Genomic DNA, 14,340 nt, shown 5'->3' on the forward strand with positions numbered 1-14,340 from the left:
TGGTCATCACTGTCCCAGCGCAGTGCCACCCAAAACTGGGTGGAGAGCCCACGCTGCCCTTGGCACCTGTCTCACTGGATGGCCTCAGACCAGTGTTTTGGTCTCAAACCAAAGGAGCCCCGAGAGGTTTCTTGCCCTGATGCATGTCGTGGAGAGGTCCAGATACAGAGGGTGAGGGCAGTCTCCCACAGCGGTGCTCTGAGATGAAGATGGAGAGAGAGTGATGTGGGAGAGTCCAATCCTCTCATATCCTTTAAAGCACACCCAGGCAGGCGTGGGATTTTCTGTGGGCAGATTTATCACAACTCAGAGACCCATGTGTGGCAGGAGTAGAACTTGCAGTTGTACCCTATTCCTTTGCTATCACAAGTCACTTTTCCACCAAAATGTTTCCCAAGCTGGGAAGGTCCCCCCTGTTGCTTTCCCAATACCTCTTTGGGTCACTAATTCCCAGCTGCCTTGAGCAGCCCTCAGCAATAATGTGGCCTTATTGTTTTGCTGCAGAAATTGATCTCTGTCTTGAAAGCAACGGGGGCTGCCACACCAACGCAGAGTGCATTAAAACAGGCCCAAGGAAGGTGAGTACGTAAGATGGATGTCAGGACAACATTATTATGGAGGTTGTCACAGCTGTGTAATTCTCTTAGAGACAATCCTTTCCATTGCAGTGCACTGCCTTGTGCTTATTACCTTCCACATAGAAAAGTTGCCTGGGAAGGGCATGAAAAGATTGCTCTTTCCTTGAAAGCAGATGCCTTCTGTTGGCCAGAGACTGGAGGGAGTCTCGGGTTATATTTGTTGTTGACACAAACATGGTTATTCGTGAATGTAGCAATGGGTGCTATACCACGTGCCTTCCATCCAGCTCAGCCGTTGCGTGTTTTCATTATTGGGTCCAAGTGTCAGACTGAGCATCTGTTCTCCCTCCAGGTTGCCTGCAACTGTCTTCCTGGTTACAGTGGGGATGGCATGAGCCAGTGCAACCCCATCAACTTGTGTGAACAGGTATGTCTGCATTTTGCTGTTACCAGAGGTAAAGGCCACAGTCTTGAAGTGTTCCTTTCTCCCAACAGTTAACAGCAAGAACAGGGTTAGCCTGCTTGTTTAGAGCTGGCTGTCTTGCCTTTTCACATACCGAAGGGATTTCCTGGTGTGCTTGGTTTCCACTGCCTCTCGCAATGACCTGCAAGTACGTCGGCCACCTGGCACTCCCTCTTGTGGGAGAAGCGGTGTGGAAACAGTGACACAGGGTTGGAGGCATGTGGGCTTGTTTCTCTGCGTCCATTTTGTGTGGGGCATGCTCAAAAGCTTAAGAGTAATCTGTGCTCACGGCATCACTGCCATGTCAAAATGTCTCTATGAATCATGGGTTTTGTCATCACTCTGGGTTCCAAAGTAAGGTGCGAAAGTCTTGTTTCATGGGAGGATTTCATGCTGAAAAGCCCCTGAGGATTTGGGTGAGGTTTATTCTAAGGCACTAGGCAGATGGGAGGAATGGTTTCCTTTCCACTGGGCTGGATGTAGTTAGCAGCTCCCACGTGCAAGTGGCCACTCAAATTGTTGGTGATGCCCCTCCATGCAAGACTTCTGCTTTTCCTCCTAGAACAACGGAGGCTGTAGTCCATTTGGGCTCTGCAAGTACACAGGCCCTGGCACTCGAAACTGCTCCTGCTCTTGGCACAGTATCGGAGATGGCTTCACCTGCCATGGCAAAGTGTATCAGGTGAGAAGCACAGGCAGTATCTTTTGTGTTTGGGACCCTGCCCTGCAGCAAACCGCTCCCTCCCCTCCAAATGCAAGCTGCAGGTGAGCAGATCTGCAGTGTCATACTGACACGTGTGTGGTGTAGGAGTGGAGACAGGTGCTTTGAGGCAAACTATCCATAAATTGTAGGTGTATTTGGTGTGCTAGCTGTGGGAGAGAATCACAGTAAAGCAGCTTTGCTCCAAAAGGAGTCATGATGTCAACACTCTGCTGCTCTGTCAGCAACATTGGCCATACCTCCAGGGTGCTGTTTTCTTAATGTTATAAGCAAACGGGAACAATTTTTTTTTTCCCAAGGGAACCCACTTCTCCCAGTCTGTGGGATCAGGGCAGGTGTCCCCTGTGGCCATGCCAGGACTTGGGATCCAGTCTGGAGGGCAGCAGCCTATCTCCGGCTCTGTTGCCAATACAACGGCTGCCCTTGGGCAAACTGGTGACCTTTTCTGGTAGTGGCAAATAAAAGCTGTCATCCCCACAGCAGAGCCGGGAGAAAAGAGATGGACTCAGTTCTGTGCTTCTGCTCTTACTGAAAGTTAGTGTGGTAAGGAGAGGGAGTTTGCCCTGCCAAGCCTATGTCTGCCACTCTGGACAGCATCCCAGAACTGGTAGTGGCAGCACAGTGAGGTTAAAGCGGAGGTTTTGTGAAGCACTCGAGGTGTCCCAGGAGCACAGGGGCAGTTAAACCTATGTGACAGCTGCTGCAGAAGCAGCCAGCTTTCATCTCTCTGTCCGCTCCATCCTGCAGGATCTGCGATGTGAATGGTCCAGGCAGAGGTCATTGCCTGCTTTGTAATGTCCACAGTGCTGGCAAGGGAGGGAGGGAAAGATCACTATCGTGTGTCAGGAAAACCAGTGTCTCATTGGGGTGGGAGAATGACCTGGAGTGGAAGGAGCAGGTCACCGTGCTGGCTGGTGAGGAGCAAGTAGAAGGGACTCTGCTAACACCAGCTGTTTCTCTTTGTTTAAGGAGCTCAGAAGGATCGAAGACGCATCCGTGTTCTTTAAGATGATACTGGTTGGTGACAAACAGCTTTGTCCTTGTCTCTGTGTAGTAAATCCTACTTAGGGTTTTCTGCAAAGGGTCTTGCTAACTGGAATCATGTTTTCTGTTTCCCTTCCCACAAATGCTCTTCTGCCACAGGCAGAAAACATCAAGGAGCTCAGTGGGGCAGGGCCTTTCACCGTCTTCGTCCCACGGACAGGTTTCATAGGAAACACCACAACGGTAAGTGTCCTCCCATCCCAAGCGCTGTCAGGTGTTTGGCAAGCTCCAGTCATGGCAATGTCCCCTCTGGGGCTGTTCTGCCCAGTGAATTGAAGCAAAGGGGCTGCACTGCAGAGGGTTAAAGACATCCCCCATTCTCCACCAGTGTAAGAGCAGAGGTTTGGATGCCGGCTCACTACACACACAATCTGGGCAGGGGTGGACATGGCTCCTGTTGTAAGGAGACCCTTACTGGAGCACCTGCCTCATGGTCCTCAGAGGCAGTGTGCCAAATCAGTGATGCGTGGTGACTTTCGTTACCCATGGCTGTTAGGGGCTGGTAACAGCAAGGCTTCACGGCATCTGTGATGAAGACCTCTTATTCCTGCTTTGTGCCCCAGGCCCTGCCATTCTGCCTCCATTGGTCCCTTCCTTCTAATCCCAATAAGTGGGATGTCTGGGGCAAGTGGAGACATGAGGGAAGAGATCCTTATTCATGACCCTGTGAACCAGACAGGTTCTTGACCAATAGCTTTCTGGTGTCGGTGTAATGGAAGATCCTAATACCATCACTCACAAGTCCCGTTGGTATTAGTTACACCACTAGTCCCAACCTTTTTCCCATGGGCCCCCCCATCCACCCAGTAAAGGAACAATTCCCAATGACCACATATCCCAGGTGTCACTTCCTCAAGGCCAACGTGGTCGTTTGTCCTTCATCAAGGGACCTGAATGCTGGTTTTGTCAAGCTGGTTGAAATTTCCCAAAGCTCTCGAATGGTTTTGTGCATTCACTGCATTTTGGGGGGACTGGCTTTCCTGCAGAGATGGGTCAGAGGGGGCTTGGGCAATCCAGGTCTCCCTCATTGGGTCTGCCTGCCCCCCCCACCCCCTGGCAAGGCAAAGTGTCCCCGGTGTGATCTCATTCTTGTTTTCTCTCTGTAGTTTGAGGAGTGGAGGAGCAGAGGTCTCCTCCGGGACCTGCTTCGCTACCACATGGTGGGTTGCCAAAAACTGCTGTCCAGTGACCTGGAAGACCAGGAGTCCCTTACATCTTTATCTGGCCACAAAATAAAGATCACAGTAAAAGAGGTAGTTCTCTGCCACAATTCCCTTCCCTGTCCCACTTGGCAGGATGTCACTTTTGCTGCCATTTGAAGGCCACTGTGGTTGTGGCAAGTGACTTGCCTAGGGCCTGCAGGTGCTTACAGGGCAGTGCTGTGGGTGGGAATACCTCATCATATCCCTTCTCTCTCAGAATAGCATCTATCTCAATGAGGAAGCCAAAGTGGTCGTGAGTGACATCATCGGCGTGAACGGGGTCATTCATTTCATCAACAAGATCCTCATTCCAAGTGACCTGGTGGACCGTAACGTTTCCTCAAAGATCTCACGGGTAAGTCTGAAGCAGCGACTGTGCCCTGATAACTGCCGTGGTGCGGACAGGGCTCGGATCTTTCTCCCAAGAGCTCTGATGACTGTGCTGTCCCTGATAAGCCCTCCCACCCACACCCTCAGCCCAAGGCCACGTGGGGTGCTCTTCCTCCCTGTTCCTAGCTCTGTAGGGGACGTCTGAGGGCACGGCTTTGGCTTGTGCAGGTGACAGCATTTGTGGCGTAGCAATATTTGGGATGGAAGGAGCTGTGATTCATCACATCCCTAGGGAGCAACAGTACTGGATGTAGGCAGGGGGATCATGTCCCATGCCAACCATCACACTCCTTTTCCAGCACAGAGCAGATTGCAGTATGAGATTGCCAATGTCTCTCTGGTACTCCTCAAACAAGTACTAGGAGCAGGCAGGATCCTGCATTTTACCGTAAGTAACACATTTTCTGTACAGCACAACAGAGTGCTGAAATTCATCCCAGCTCCTGCCATAGCAGCATCTACCCAGGATGAATCAGAAAAGTGGTGGATGCTGAATGCCAGCACATGCCAGGCCAAAGCCATCAGCATGATGATGACAGAGATAAACTTGTGTTTAGCTACTGTAGTTGTTAACCATCTGCTTTCTCCCTTGCATTACTGCTGCAGGTCCTGGAGGGGGACCTCTTAGTGATGATTGTTTGCTTTCTTCCCTCTGCAGCAAAATGTCACAGAAGTGGCAGAGGCCTTTGGGTACAGCATTTATAGCAAGCTGCTGCAGGTGAGCGACCTGACTCCTGCTGCTCTGTGGGAAGGTGGCGTGTACATGTGCATGTTCAGTTTTGGCTTGTGGCTTTTTCTTTGTATCCCCTTTTATCTCGGACAGGACGCGGAGCTGCTTCCACTCGTTAGTGACCCCCTGCATAGACCCTTCACCATGCTGTGGCCCACAGATGCTGCATTTAACGCCCTCTCGGAGAAAAGGCAGAAGTGGCTGTACCGCAGAGAGCATCGGGACGTGCTGGCCTCCTACCTCAAAGCGCACATGATCAGGGACACAAAGGTAAATGTGACAACAAACAGGCTCGTACCTCCTGAGGCCACGTGTGGTGCCACCACCTGCCTATGGTTACGCCAGACCAACCTTGCCAAATATTTTGCTGCTGTACAACATGCAGCGTATTAGTTGTCTTGAGTCTCTTGACCCAAAGCTGTTTGAGCATTTGAGGCAACTACCACTTCATCACGAGCCTCTGGTGCAGCATGGCTGAGCTGAAATCTTCTGTCATCAGCTTCTTGGGGAGGCCACATCACCACCAGAGCATCAATGTAAGGCTCACAAACAGGCTCTTGTCTATAGGGATGATGAACAAGGGAAGTCCAGCTGAGCAAAACCAGGGTCTGCTTATGCACACTGGTGTCTCACTGTTCAGGAATCTGGGACTAACCCAGCATAGTTACGCTGTTCCACCCACTTGGAACAGCTGCCGCATCACACCCCTTCTCAGTGTGGCTGCTGACCCCTGTCCTCACCAGGCACCACCCTGTTAGAAGTATGAACTGCCAGTTTTGCCTGTCTCTCCCTTCACATTCTTCTTTTTCCCTCGTAAGATTGTTGCTGGTAACATGCCCCAAGTCGAATCCATACGGACCATGCACGGCTCCACCGTCTCATTCAGCTGCAGCAAAACCCACGTGGTGAGTGATGGCGATGCTGGGCTCTGCTTTCCACTGAGCAAGTGTCCCTGGGCATAGCCACGGGGCAACTGATGCTCCGTGCTGGTCACCGGCAGGAAGTGAACACAGAGTTGGGGTGCTTGCAGGCTGAGACACCCCATTCCCCTGGCTACAGCTGAGCCTGTAGAGAGGCTCGAGACTCTGGCCAGCTGGCAGGAAAGTGCGGAGGCATGTGGTACCGGCACACGCACTTCATGATGACCAGGTTGCAAAGCCAACCGCATGGTGCCATGACCTTTACAGAGCATGTGTTGGTTGCATGTACAGAGGCCATTTCTTAGGAGAGATGGCCATGAAAAGTGGCAATCGGGAAGGGTGGTCAAGGACACGAGAGGTGATTGAGAAGTCATGACAGACAAAAAGGACAACCTTTGGGTGGTGCAGCCAGGATGTAGGATGTGCCAGGATCACAAGTTGCTTTCTTCCTCTGGTAGGGGGAGCTTCTGGTGGGGAACGGTGATGCCACCATCATCCAGAGGCACATGGAATTCAATGGGGGCATTGCTTATGGCATCAATAGGCTGTTGGAGCCACCGGATCTGGGATCTCGGTGCGATGAGTTCGTCCTTGTTGAGCTGCAGGTGAGCACTTGCGATGAGGCCAATGAGGGTCTGTGCCACCTATTGAGCCCCATGCCTGGGAAGAGGGATGTCGGGAGGGCTTGTTGCTCTTCCTCGGCAAAGCTCCGAGCAGCCGAGAGAGGCAGAAGCACATATTGAGTTGCTGTGAGGTTTCTTTCTCCCCTCCACAGGGATCTAGAGAGAGCTGCGGAGTCTGTGGCTTTGAGCCACGCTGCCCTGCTGGCTCCGTTCAACGGGTAAAGCTTACAGATTTTGTTACCAAGGAGGCCTGTTATGGGGCTGATGACAATACCCTCACACCCCTCATGTTTTAGCAGCAAAATGAAGGCACACCTGCATGTGGCAGGTCCCTCGGCTCGGTCACATTGTCCATGCCTTGCCCCAAGTCACACGGTCCCGTAGGGCAGGAGCTGGGCTGAGCAATGGGTCAGGGGCTCCAATGGTCTTTGCTTGGTCAATCCCTATATGGGTGACAGTGGCTGCAGGGGTCCCTGCAGCAGCACTGGGGGCTTCTCTGGGTGCTTTATAGCAAAAGAGCTTGGTCTGGCCACTGGAGACGGACCAGGGATCAGATGGTGAGCAGCCTTGGGGGGCAATGGTTGTACCCCACTCTCACTGTATCGCCCGTTGTCTCTCTCTGCTGGGCTTCTGGCACATCCCGGAGGTACATCTGTGGCTCCTTTGTCACCAGCCCCATCGCATGTTAGGAAGCCTCTGTTACTTGTCATAAAACTGAATGAATGGCACAAGAAAAGTCAAGGTGAGACATCAGTGACCAATGTGGCAAACTCTGTGTTTTGCCTGTTTCCTCGCAGGGGGAAACCAGGGGCTGCTACTATTACGGAAACCAGCTGTTGAGAAACACTTTTCTGTTTCACCACAACTTCCCGTTGCGGCCGTCCTGGTCACCCTCCCCGTGGGACCCCTTCAGAAGACACTTCTCTTCCAGGGGGCCTCTGAAACGAGGCTGCAAGAGGAGCTGCGTTTCCACCCAGTGGGTCCCTCAGTGCTGTGCGAACCACTATGGCCGTGACTGTCGGGGTAAGGAGCCGCGCGACCCTTTCCCTCCTCGGCCCTTTCTCTTGTGGGAAGGTGGCATTACTGGTTCAGCACAGATGTCTGGCATCCATGAATGTGCTTCCCTGGAGAAGGGTGGGCAAAACCCCAGGCAGGGAGCCCCAGTCTGTAGAGGGTGCAGGGAACAATCCCCTGGACGTGTGTGTGGATGGTATCATAACAGGGAATTCCCTTTCCTTAGAGAACTGCTTGTCCCCGTGGAGAGCCCTGGGCACAGGGCTGCTGGGGTGGCTGTCAGACATGTCACTCACCCCTAGATATTGCCAATGCTCAACCATTCCCCGGCATCTGCCCTCTGCGCTTCATCTATGGGCAGCTTTCACGTCCTCGGATGAGTCTGCTGCCAGGTCAGCATGGGGTGGGCCAGCACAGACTCAGCACACTGCAGCAGAGGGTCTTTCCAGGCTGGAAGCTATGCCAAATTTGTCCCTGTTGCCCCTGTTCCTAAGGTTTATTGTCATGGGAGCACTCACTCCCCCGACTGCCGAGCAGGCTTTGTGGTCCGAGCACCCCGTAAGCAGCAGCTCACGTGGCACCTGCTGTGCAGCCTCTGCACAGGCCAGCGGGTGGCTTCCCTCCAGCGCAGGGTCACTTTGTCACCGCAGCCTCACTAAGGTGCCCCATTTGCAGCATGCCCAGGAGGGCTGGAGGTGCCGTGCAGTAACCGTGGTACCTGCGATGACAAAATCGGTGGCTCGGGGAGATGCAACTGCAGCCAGGCTTTCATCGGGACCAGCTGTGAGCTGTGTGCGCCGGGCAGATACGGGCCAGACTGCCGAGGTAAGGCTGCTTCTGCCTGTGGGGTGGCAGCAATGCAGAGGGTTTGTGCAGAGGTGGCTGCGGCACATGGTGCTACTTGGAGAGGGGGTGGGTGCTGGCCTGACCTCTTTGCAGCTTACAGCATGGGAATCAGTGCTGCCATGTATGCATCAGTCCTGGTAATGCTCAGGTCAGACCTCTGGGGCTGGGGCCCTCCATGGGCTCTTGGCAGGACAGCCGTTTGGGCATAGTTTGCCATCTCAAACTACCCCAGCTGTAGTTTGAGAAGGCTGGATGGCCTTCTGTGTCAAGGCCCTGGGGTCAAAAACTCCTCCTCATTTGTCACGCAAAGCTGAGAGCCCCAGTCTGGCAGAAAGGGTTATGACGTATTTTGGGCTGAGGGACAAATCTGTAAGTTGTGATGAACCCTGTACAGAAAGAGCATCTCCGGGGACATGCTCAGGAGGGACCTGTGCCCCTGTGAGGCAAAGGCAAAGGGAAGGAAAAGGGAGTTACCCGTCCCCCTGTCCCAAGCTGGGCTTCACGGGGTCTCCAGGAATGTTTTTGATGGCTGTATGGTTGTAGGGACTGAGCGTGAAAAACACATCTCTAGAAATGCCCAGGGGAGGGGAACGATGGGGGTTGGTGGGTGCAGAGAGGCTTCCCCTCCTCCATGCAGGGTGCGTGTTGCAGAGGAGGGGGGCCAGGGCTGGCAGTGGCAGGAAGGGGTGTGTGCGTACTGCCGTGCCTGCCTTCCTGCACTGCCCACACAAGCCACGTTTCTGCCACGTGGCTATCCCATGGCCTGAGCATGGCCTTCCACTGCCACCAAGGCAGATGCCATGACTGTTTTTACCTGTTCCTCACAGAGTGTAACTGTACCGAGAATGGCGTGTGCAACGGAGGACTGCATGGCGATGGCTTCTGCTTCTGTGCCGAGGGCTGGACCGGAGACCACTGTGAAATCAGACTAGGTGAGGGATGCCAAGCCCCACCACCTGCTGTTCTCTGCGACTCGGTGGCATGCAGCCGCTTTCCCAGCAGCTGGATTGTTCAAGCAGCCAGTCAGAAATATCTCCAAAAAGGAGCTCTCAGTTGCGGGGGCTCATCCTGAGATCTGGCCCATGCTGTTGAATTTCACAAGGGTTTGGGTGGTGAGGAGGAGGAGGAAAGCTCCACTTGATCATGAACAAGTCCCTGAGCTCAGAGGTGCTCCAAGAAGAGCTTGAGGGTGAGGTGAAGGTCTAGAGTGTATCTGACGGAGTAACGGTCCTCTGGGTTTGGGCGAGGCATCTGCAGAAAAGCAGAGGGGGAAAGAGGGGGGAGCATGGCGCAGGTGGCCTGGGGCAGAGGCTGGCGATGGCAGCCATGCCCATGTTGCAGCCCTTGGATCATTCTGACCTGTGTGTGTTCTGGTTTCAGTCATGACACCCACCTGCTCTCCACCATGCCCCCCCCAGGCCGTCTGCCGCTCTGGCAACCTCTGCGAATGCAACTTACACTACGAAGGAGATGGGAGAACGTGCTCAGGTAGGGGAGAGCCACGAGGGGCTGGGGTGGAGGGGTGATGAGCTAAGGGGAAAGTGGACAACACGGCAAGACAACAGGTGACCATCTCCTGAGCAGCTCTGTGGAGGATGGCCACATCAGTGGGATGACTGGCAGGACAGACAGACAGACCACCAGAACACCTAGCAAGGTGTTTTAGTTAACCTAACACTTTTATCCCTGCAGTGATCGACATGTGCAGCCAGGACAACGGGGGGTGCGCCAGGCACGCACAGTGCACGCAGGTTGGCGTGAACGTCTCCTGTGCCTGCGTTCCTGGGTATGGAGGCGACGGCTACGTCTGCGACCCCATAGACAGGTGTGCGGACGGTAGGAACGGGGACTGCAGCCAGCATGCCAACTGCATCAGCACTGGGCCGGTGAGTACATCCCCCAGGTCCGGGCAGATCTGCACGCCTGGGAGAACGGTGCAGGTGGCTGCCGTGGGATGCTTCAGGCTGCCGGAGGACAGCAATGTGACAGCGTCCCCTGTTACTGCAGTCCCCATGCCTGCCCCTCCTCTCCGGCCCCCTCAGCTATTGTGCTCATCCTGCAGGTTGCTATGCCAGGCAGGGGCCATGCCCTCGGTCTGCTGCCTGGCTGTCGTGATGGTCCTGATGATGTTATGCTGAGGCCATTTTTTCCCCATTCTTCTGTCTAAGGGGCATAAACCGTGTCAGTCGTAGCATTTCTAGGCTGTTTTGTGGGCTCCGGGATGGCCCTTCGAGGACAATGCCAGCCATTTTTGCAGAGGAACCAGAGCTGCTCAGGCCAGAAGATGGGACTGGGAACATGATGTAGTGCAAGAATCATAGGCCACATACCCCAAAGCTCATCTGTTTTTGAAACAGCATGTGACGAGGATTCAATGTGACATTTTTTGGTTCATGTTCAGTTGGGTGCGGGGGTAGGACAGAGGCCGTGTGGCTTTTTGTAGCTCTGTCATAGTCCCAGTGGGCTGTGGGGGCGTTCTGAAGGCTCAGCCCCATCTTCATAGGGATACAAGGTTCCCCAGCTGGCATCTGCGTGTTTGCACTCACACAAATGATGGCCTTACTTTGTGCTGCAGAACGAGCGGCGCTGTGAGTGCAAGCAGGGCTATGTCGGTGACGGGATCCAGTGCTTGGAAGAGGCTGTGCCCCCCACGGACCGGTGCCTGGAAGACAACGGGCAGTGCCATCGGGAGGCCATTTGTACCGACCTGCACTTTCATGGTGAGTGTGCTCAACCATGTGCGAGGGCTCATGTTCCATGGAGAGGTCACACTCCTTTGCCTTCTGGCTGGGGCACCCCTCGGGAGAGCTGGAGGGCAGGATGGCCAAGGGGCCGGGGACTTGTCTCTGTAGCTTGGTCTGGTTTTCACATTCCCCTTTTGCCCTACACGTCATACGGGGAGGATGAGCCATCCTTGTCTGCTCCTGTGTGACGCGTGAGATGGCCTCTGGTGGAATTACACTGCCAGTAAGCACTGACTCTCTCGTGGAAGGCGAGAAGCTCAGAGAAAGCCGTGCTGCATCCCACCTCGCCCTCACTTGAGCACTGTCCACATCCCATCCTCCCATGCAGCACAGAGCACCCTCCGTTGGCAGTGCTGTCTGTGCTTGCACAGGGGACCCATGCGACTGCCCCAGGGAGGCTGCTTGCTCACTATACTGCACTGATGCTCCCTGGCCTCGGTATTTTGCAGATAAGACTATGGGCGTATTTCATCTGCAGTCACCCCGAAAAAAGTACGACTTCACTTACGAGCAGGCTCAGGCGGCCTGTGCTGCAGAAGGTGCTTCCCTGGCCACTTTCCGACAGCTCTCGGCAGCACAGCAGGTCAGGGCAGGGATGTAGAGGTCGGGCAGGGGCCACCTCCGTCTCTTCGTGGGGTGGGGACGTGCAGTGCTTCTCCCTGGGCCCGGTCCAGCAGTAGCAAGCCCGTGATGTGTGGGTGGGCGACCTGCCAGGCCCTGTTTGCTTCCTCTCCATCCATGAAACCGGGAGGGCTGGTGGGTCTTCTCAGTCACACTGGGATGAGACCTCTGGCAGTGCCCAGCCCTTTAGGTGTTGGGGGAAAGTAGCAGAAGGCTGTACAATGGGAATGTGCATCAGGGCAGAAAACCTGGGCCAGAGATACTATTTTTAATCTAATCATTAGTTTTCCTCTGCCAGATGGGATTCCATCTGTGCTTGGTGGGTTGGCTGGACAATGGCACAGCCGGATACCCCACGGCCTACCCCAACCCCAGCTGTGGGGCTAACCGAGTGGGCATCGTGGACTATGGCTCCCGAAGCAACCTGAGCGAGACCTGGGATGCATTCTGCTACCGGGAGAAGGGTGAGTGGCATGAGCACATTTCCTGGGGACGGTCCCATCGGGCACAAGAAGCATGTCGGGGCAGCAGGCAGAGAACTGCCCTCAGAGCACGAGGCACGGGCAGGCGGGCACATCCCCCTCTCCTCATGCCCGCGTTCAGGAGGGAACATGCTGAGGGGCATCCAGAAGTCAAGGGAGAGGTGGTCAGCGTAGCCACCATTGGTGAGTCAAGTCCCACCTTGGCATTCCTTTGCAGATCTGACTTGCACCTGCCGTGACGGGTTCGTGGGAGATGGGTATTGGTGCAGCGGCAAACTCCCCGATGTGCTCGCAGACCACGCTCGCTTCTCCACCTTCTATTCTGTAAGCGATGCTCTCCCGGCTCTTCGGTACACCAGCAGCCGGCAACAAGGCGAAGGGAGGGATCGACTGTGACAGGGAGAAGTGGTGGTTTGGTCTGCGTGTGGGGTGCAGGGTACAAACACAGAGGCATTTTCTTTCTGGAGCTGGGGGATGTTTCCTGCGTGTGGGAAGGTAACAGCCTTCAGTTCCCTGCAACATCATGATGATGATCTCCCATCTTTTCCAGATGTTGCTCGATTTCGCCAATGACACAGAAGAAGGACTGGATTTTTTCATCTATTTGTCTGATGACTCTGCTCCCAAAACTCTCTTTGTCCCTCTGAATTCTGGCTTTGCAGACAATGAAGTAAGCAAGCAGGGATGAGCGGCCACTCGAGGGCGCATGGAGCAAACTATCAGAGCCCCAGAGGAGAGCAGGAGTCCGCCAAAGCTGGTGTGATGGTGATGTGAAATAGAGTCTGGGGAAGGAGGAGGAATTTAGGTCAGAGGGGACCGCGGGAGGTCTCTAGTCCGACCTCTCACACTTTAGGTCAGGTTGCTCAGAGCCTTCTCCAGCTGAGCTTTGACTATTTCTAAGGATGGCAGTTCCCCCCCTTCTCTGTGTAGTAGTTTTCTGCCATGTTGCCCATGAATGGAGCTGTCTTGTGGCCATGGAGAGTGTCTGGGCTTAGGCCAGGTGGGGGCTGCACACAGCAGGAGGGAAGGGGCAAGAGCCAGCTCGGCCCTTTCTCCTCCCTGCTCCCTGTTGCTTTTTCAGACGCTGACAGGAGAAGAACTGAAGCTCCACGTGTCGTCCAGCAACGTCATCTTGTTCAGCTTCAACCTCACAACGGGCACCATCATCCCGTCCCAGTCAGGATATGACCTCCACGTATCAGACCTCCCAGTGGGCAATAGCACAGAGCGCTCGGTAGGTTTAACCTCCGAAGACGTCAAAAACCCCTTGAGTTTTCAGCACATCTCTTTTGAGACGGGGAACAGCGGGGAGGCTTTGTGGTCAGGTGACATCATCTCTGTCCTGTGCTGTAGGATGCCAAGGGGATCAATGACACGATGATAGTGGAGTGGGACATCATAGCTTTCAACGGTATCATTCACGCGATTGCAGAACCGCTGAGGATCCCACCGCCCCTCGTTCATCTTGGTCAGGCGAGTGTCCGAGGGCATGAACGGGGAAGGGAAGGTGCTGAAGCAGCCGGCGCCAGGCCTGGCAACGGGACGAGGCGACCGAGTCATCCCAAGGACTGGCCTCGTCCTCTCGGCTCTCCTGGCGCGGCTCATTTTGGCTGGGCTGCCCATGGGCACGCTGGGGAGCCGCAGTGGGTGGCTGTGCGGGAGGACCCCCCCCCTCGCTCTGCCAGGGGAGCGCTGTGACCGGGCCGCTGTTTTTCGACGCAGGTGAATGGCGTGGCGCAGGCGTCAGGCTCCGTGGCCGCAGGGACGTTGTCAGCGCTGTGCTTTGCGCTGGCTGCCGGGGCCGGCGTCGCCTATTACTGTGTGAAGAGGCGGCGTGGGGAGGAGCAGTTCGGGTATTTTCAGGTAAGCGCAGCCTGCGGGATGGGGAGCGGGTCGGGGGAGGGCAGCGGCCTCTCCGGGGGAGAGCAGGTGGATGGGGTCCGGGGGATCATCTGTGGGGGG

At 54.9% G+C, this 14,340-nt stretch overlaps 1 protein-coding gene across 1 annotated transcript in view; it reads left to right on the forward strand.

The window, feature by feature from the left end:
* The window catches only part of STAB1 (stabilin 1), a 61,995-nt gene that overhangs the window by 45,586 nt on the left and 2,069 nt on the right, over positions 1 to 14,340 (forward strand). The window contains exons 43-67 of the mRNA XM_009321848.1: positions 505 to 578; positions 931 to 1,005; positions 1,604 to 1,723; positions 2,732 to 2,779; positions 2,906 to 2,989; positions 3,913 to 4,059; positions 4,226 to 4,363; positions 5,057 to 5,116; positions 5,222 to 5,398; positions 5,947 to 6,033; positions 6,507 to 6,653; positions 6,824 to 6,889; positions 7,469 to 7,694; positions 8,361 to 8,510; positions 9,359 to 9,463; positions 9,912 to 10,019; positions 10,224 to 10,417; positions 11,107 to 11,251; positions 11,725 to 11,858; positions 12,195 to 12,360; positions 12,596 to 12,702; positions 12,929 to 13,048; positions 13,460 to 13,612; positions 13,732 to 13,851; positions 14,101 to 14,241. Of these exons, the coding sequence (XP_009320123.1) occupies positions 505 to 578; positions 931 to 1,005; positions 1,604 to 1,723; positions 2,732 to 2,779; positions 2,906 to 2,989; positions 3,913 to 4,059; positions 4,226 to 4,363; positions 5,057 to 5,116; positions 5,222 to 5,398; positions 5,947 to 6,033; positions 6,507 to 6,653; positions 6,824 to 6,889; positions 7,469 to 7,694; positions 8,361 to 8,510; positions 9,359 to 9,463; positions 9,912 to 10,019; positions 10,224 to 10,417; positions 11,107 to 11,251; positions 11,725 to 11,858; positions 12,195 to 12,360; positions 12,596 to 12,702; positions 12,929 to 13,048; positions 13,460 to 13,612; positions 13,732 to 13,851; positions 14,101 to 14,241 (3,092 nt within the window). The remainder of the gene's footprint in view (positions 1 to 504; positions 579 to 930; positions 1,006 to 1,603; positions 1,724 to 2,731; positions 2,780 to 2,905; positions 2,990 to 3,912; positions 4,060 to 4,225; positions 4,364 to 5,056; positions 5,117 to 5,221; positions 5,399 to 5,946; positions 6,034 to 6,506; positions 6,654 to 6,823; positions 6,890 to 7,468; positions 7,695 to 8,360; positions 8,511 to 9,358; positions 9,464 to 9,911; positions 10,020 to 10,223; positions 10,418 to 11,106; positions 11,252 to 11,724; positions 11,859 to 12,194; positions 12,361 to 12,595; positions 12,703 to 12,928; positions 13,049 to 13,459; positions 13,613 to 13,731; positions 13,852 to 14,100; positions 14,242 to 14,340) is intronic.

The sequence above is a fragment of the Pygoscelis adeliae genome, unplaced genomic scaffold (assembly GCF_000699105.1).
Source record: "Pygoscelis adeliae isolate BGI_AS28 unplaced genomic scaffold, ASM69910v1 Scaffold94, whole genome shotgun sequence".
In the NCBI taxonomy this organism is placed as follows: Eukaryota; Metazoa; Chordata; class Aves; order Sphenisciformes; family Spheniscidae; genus Pygoscelis; species Pygoscelis adeliae.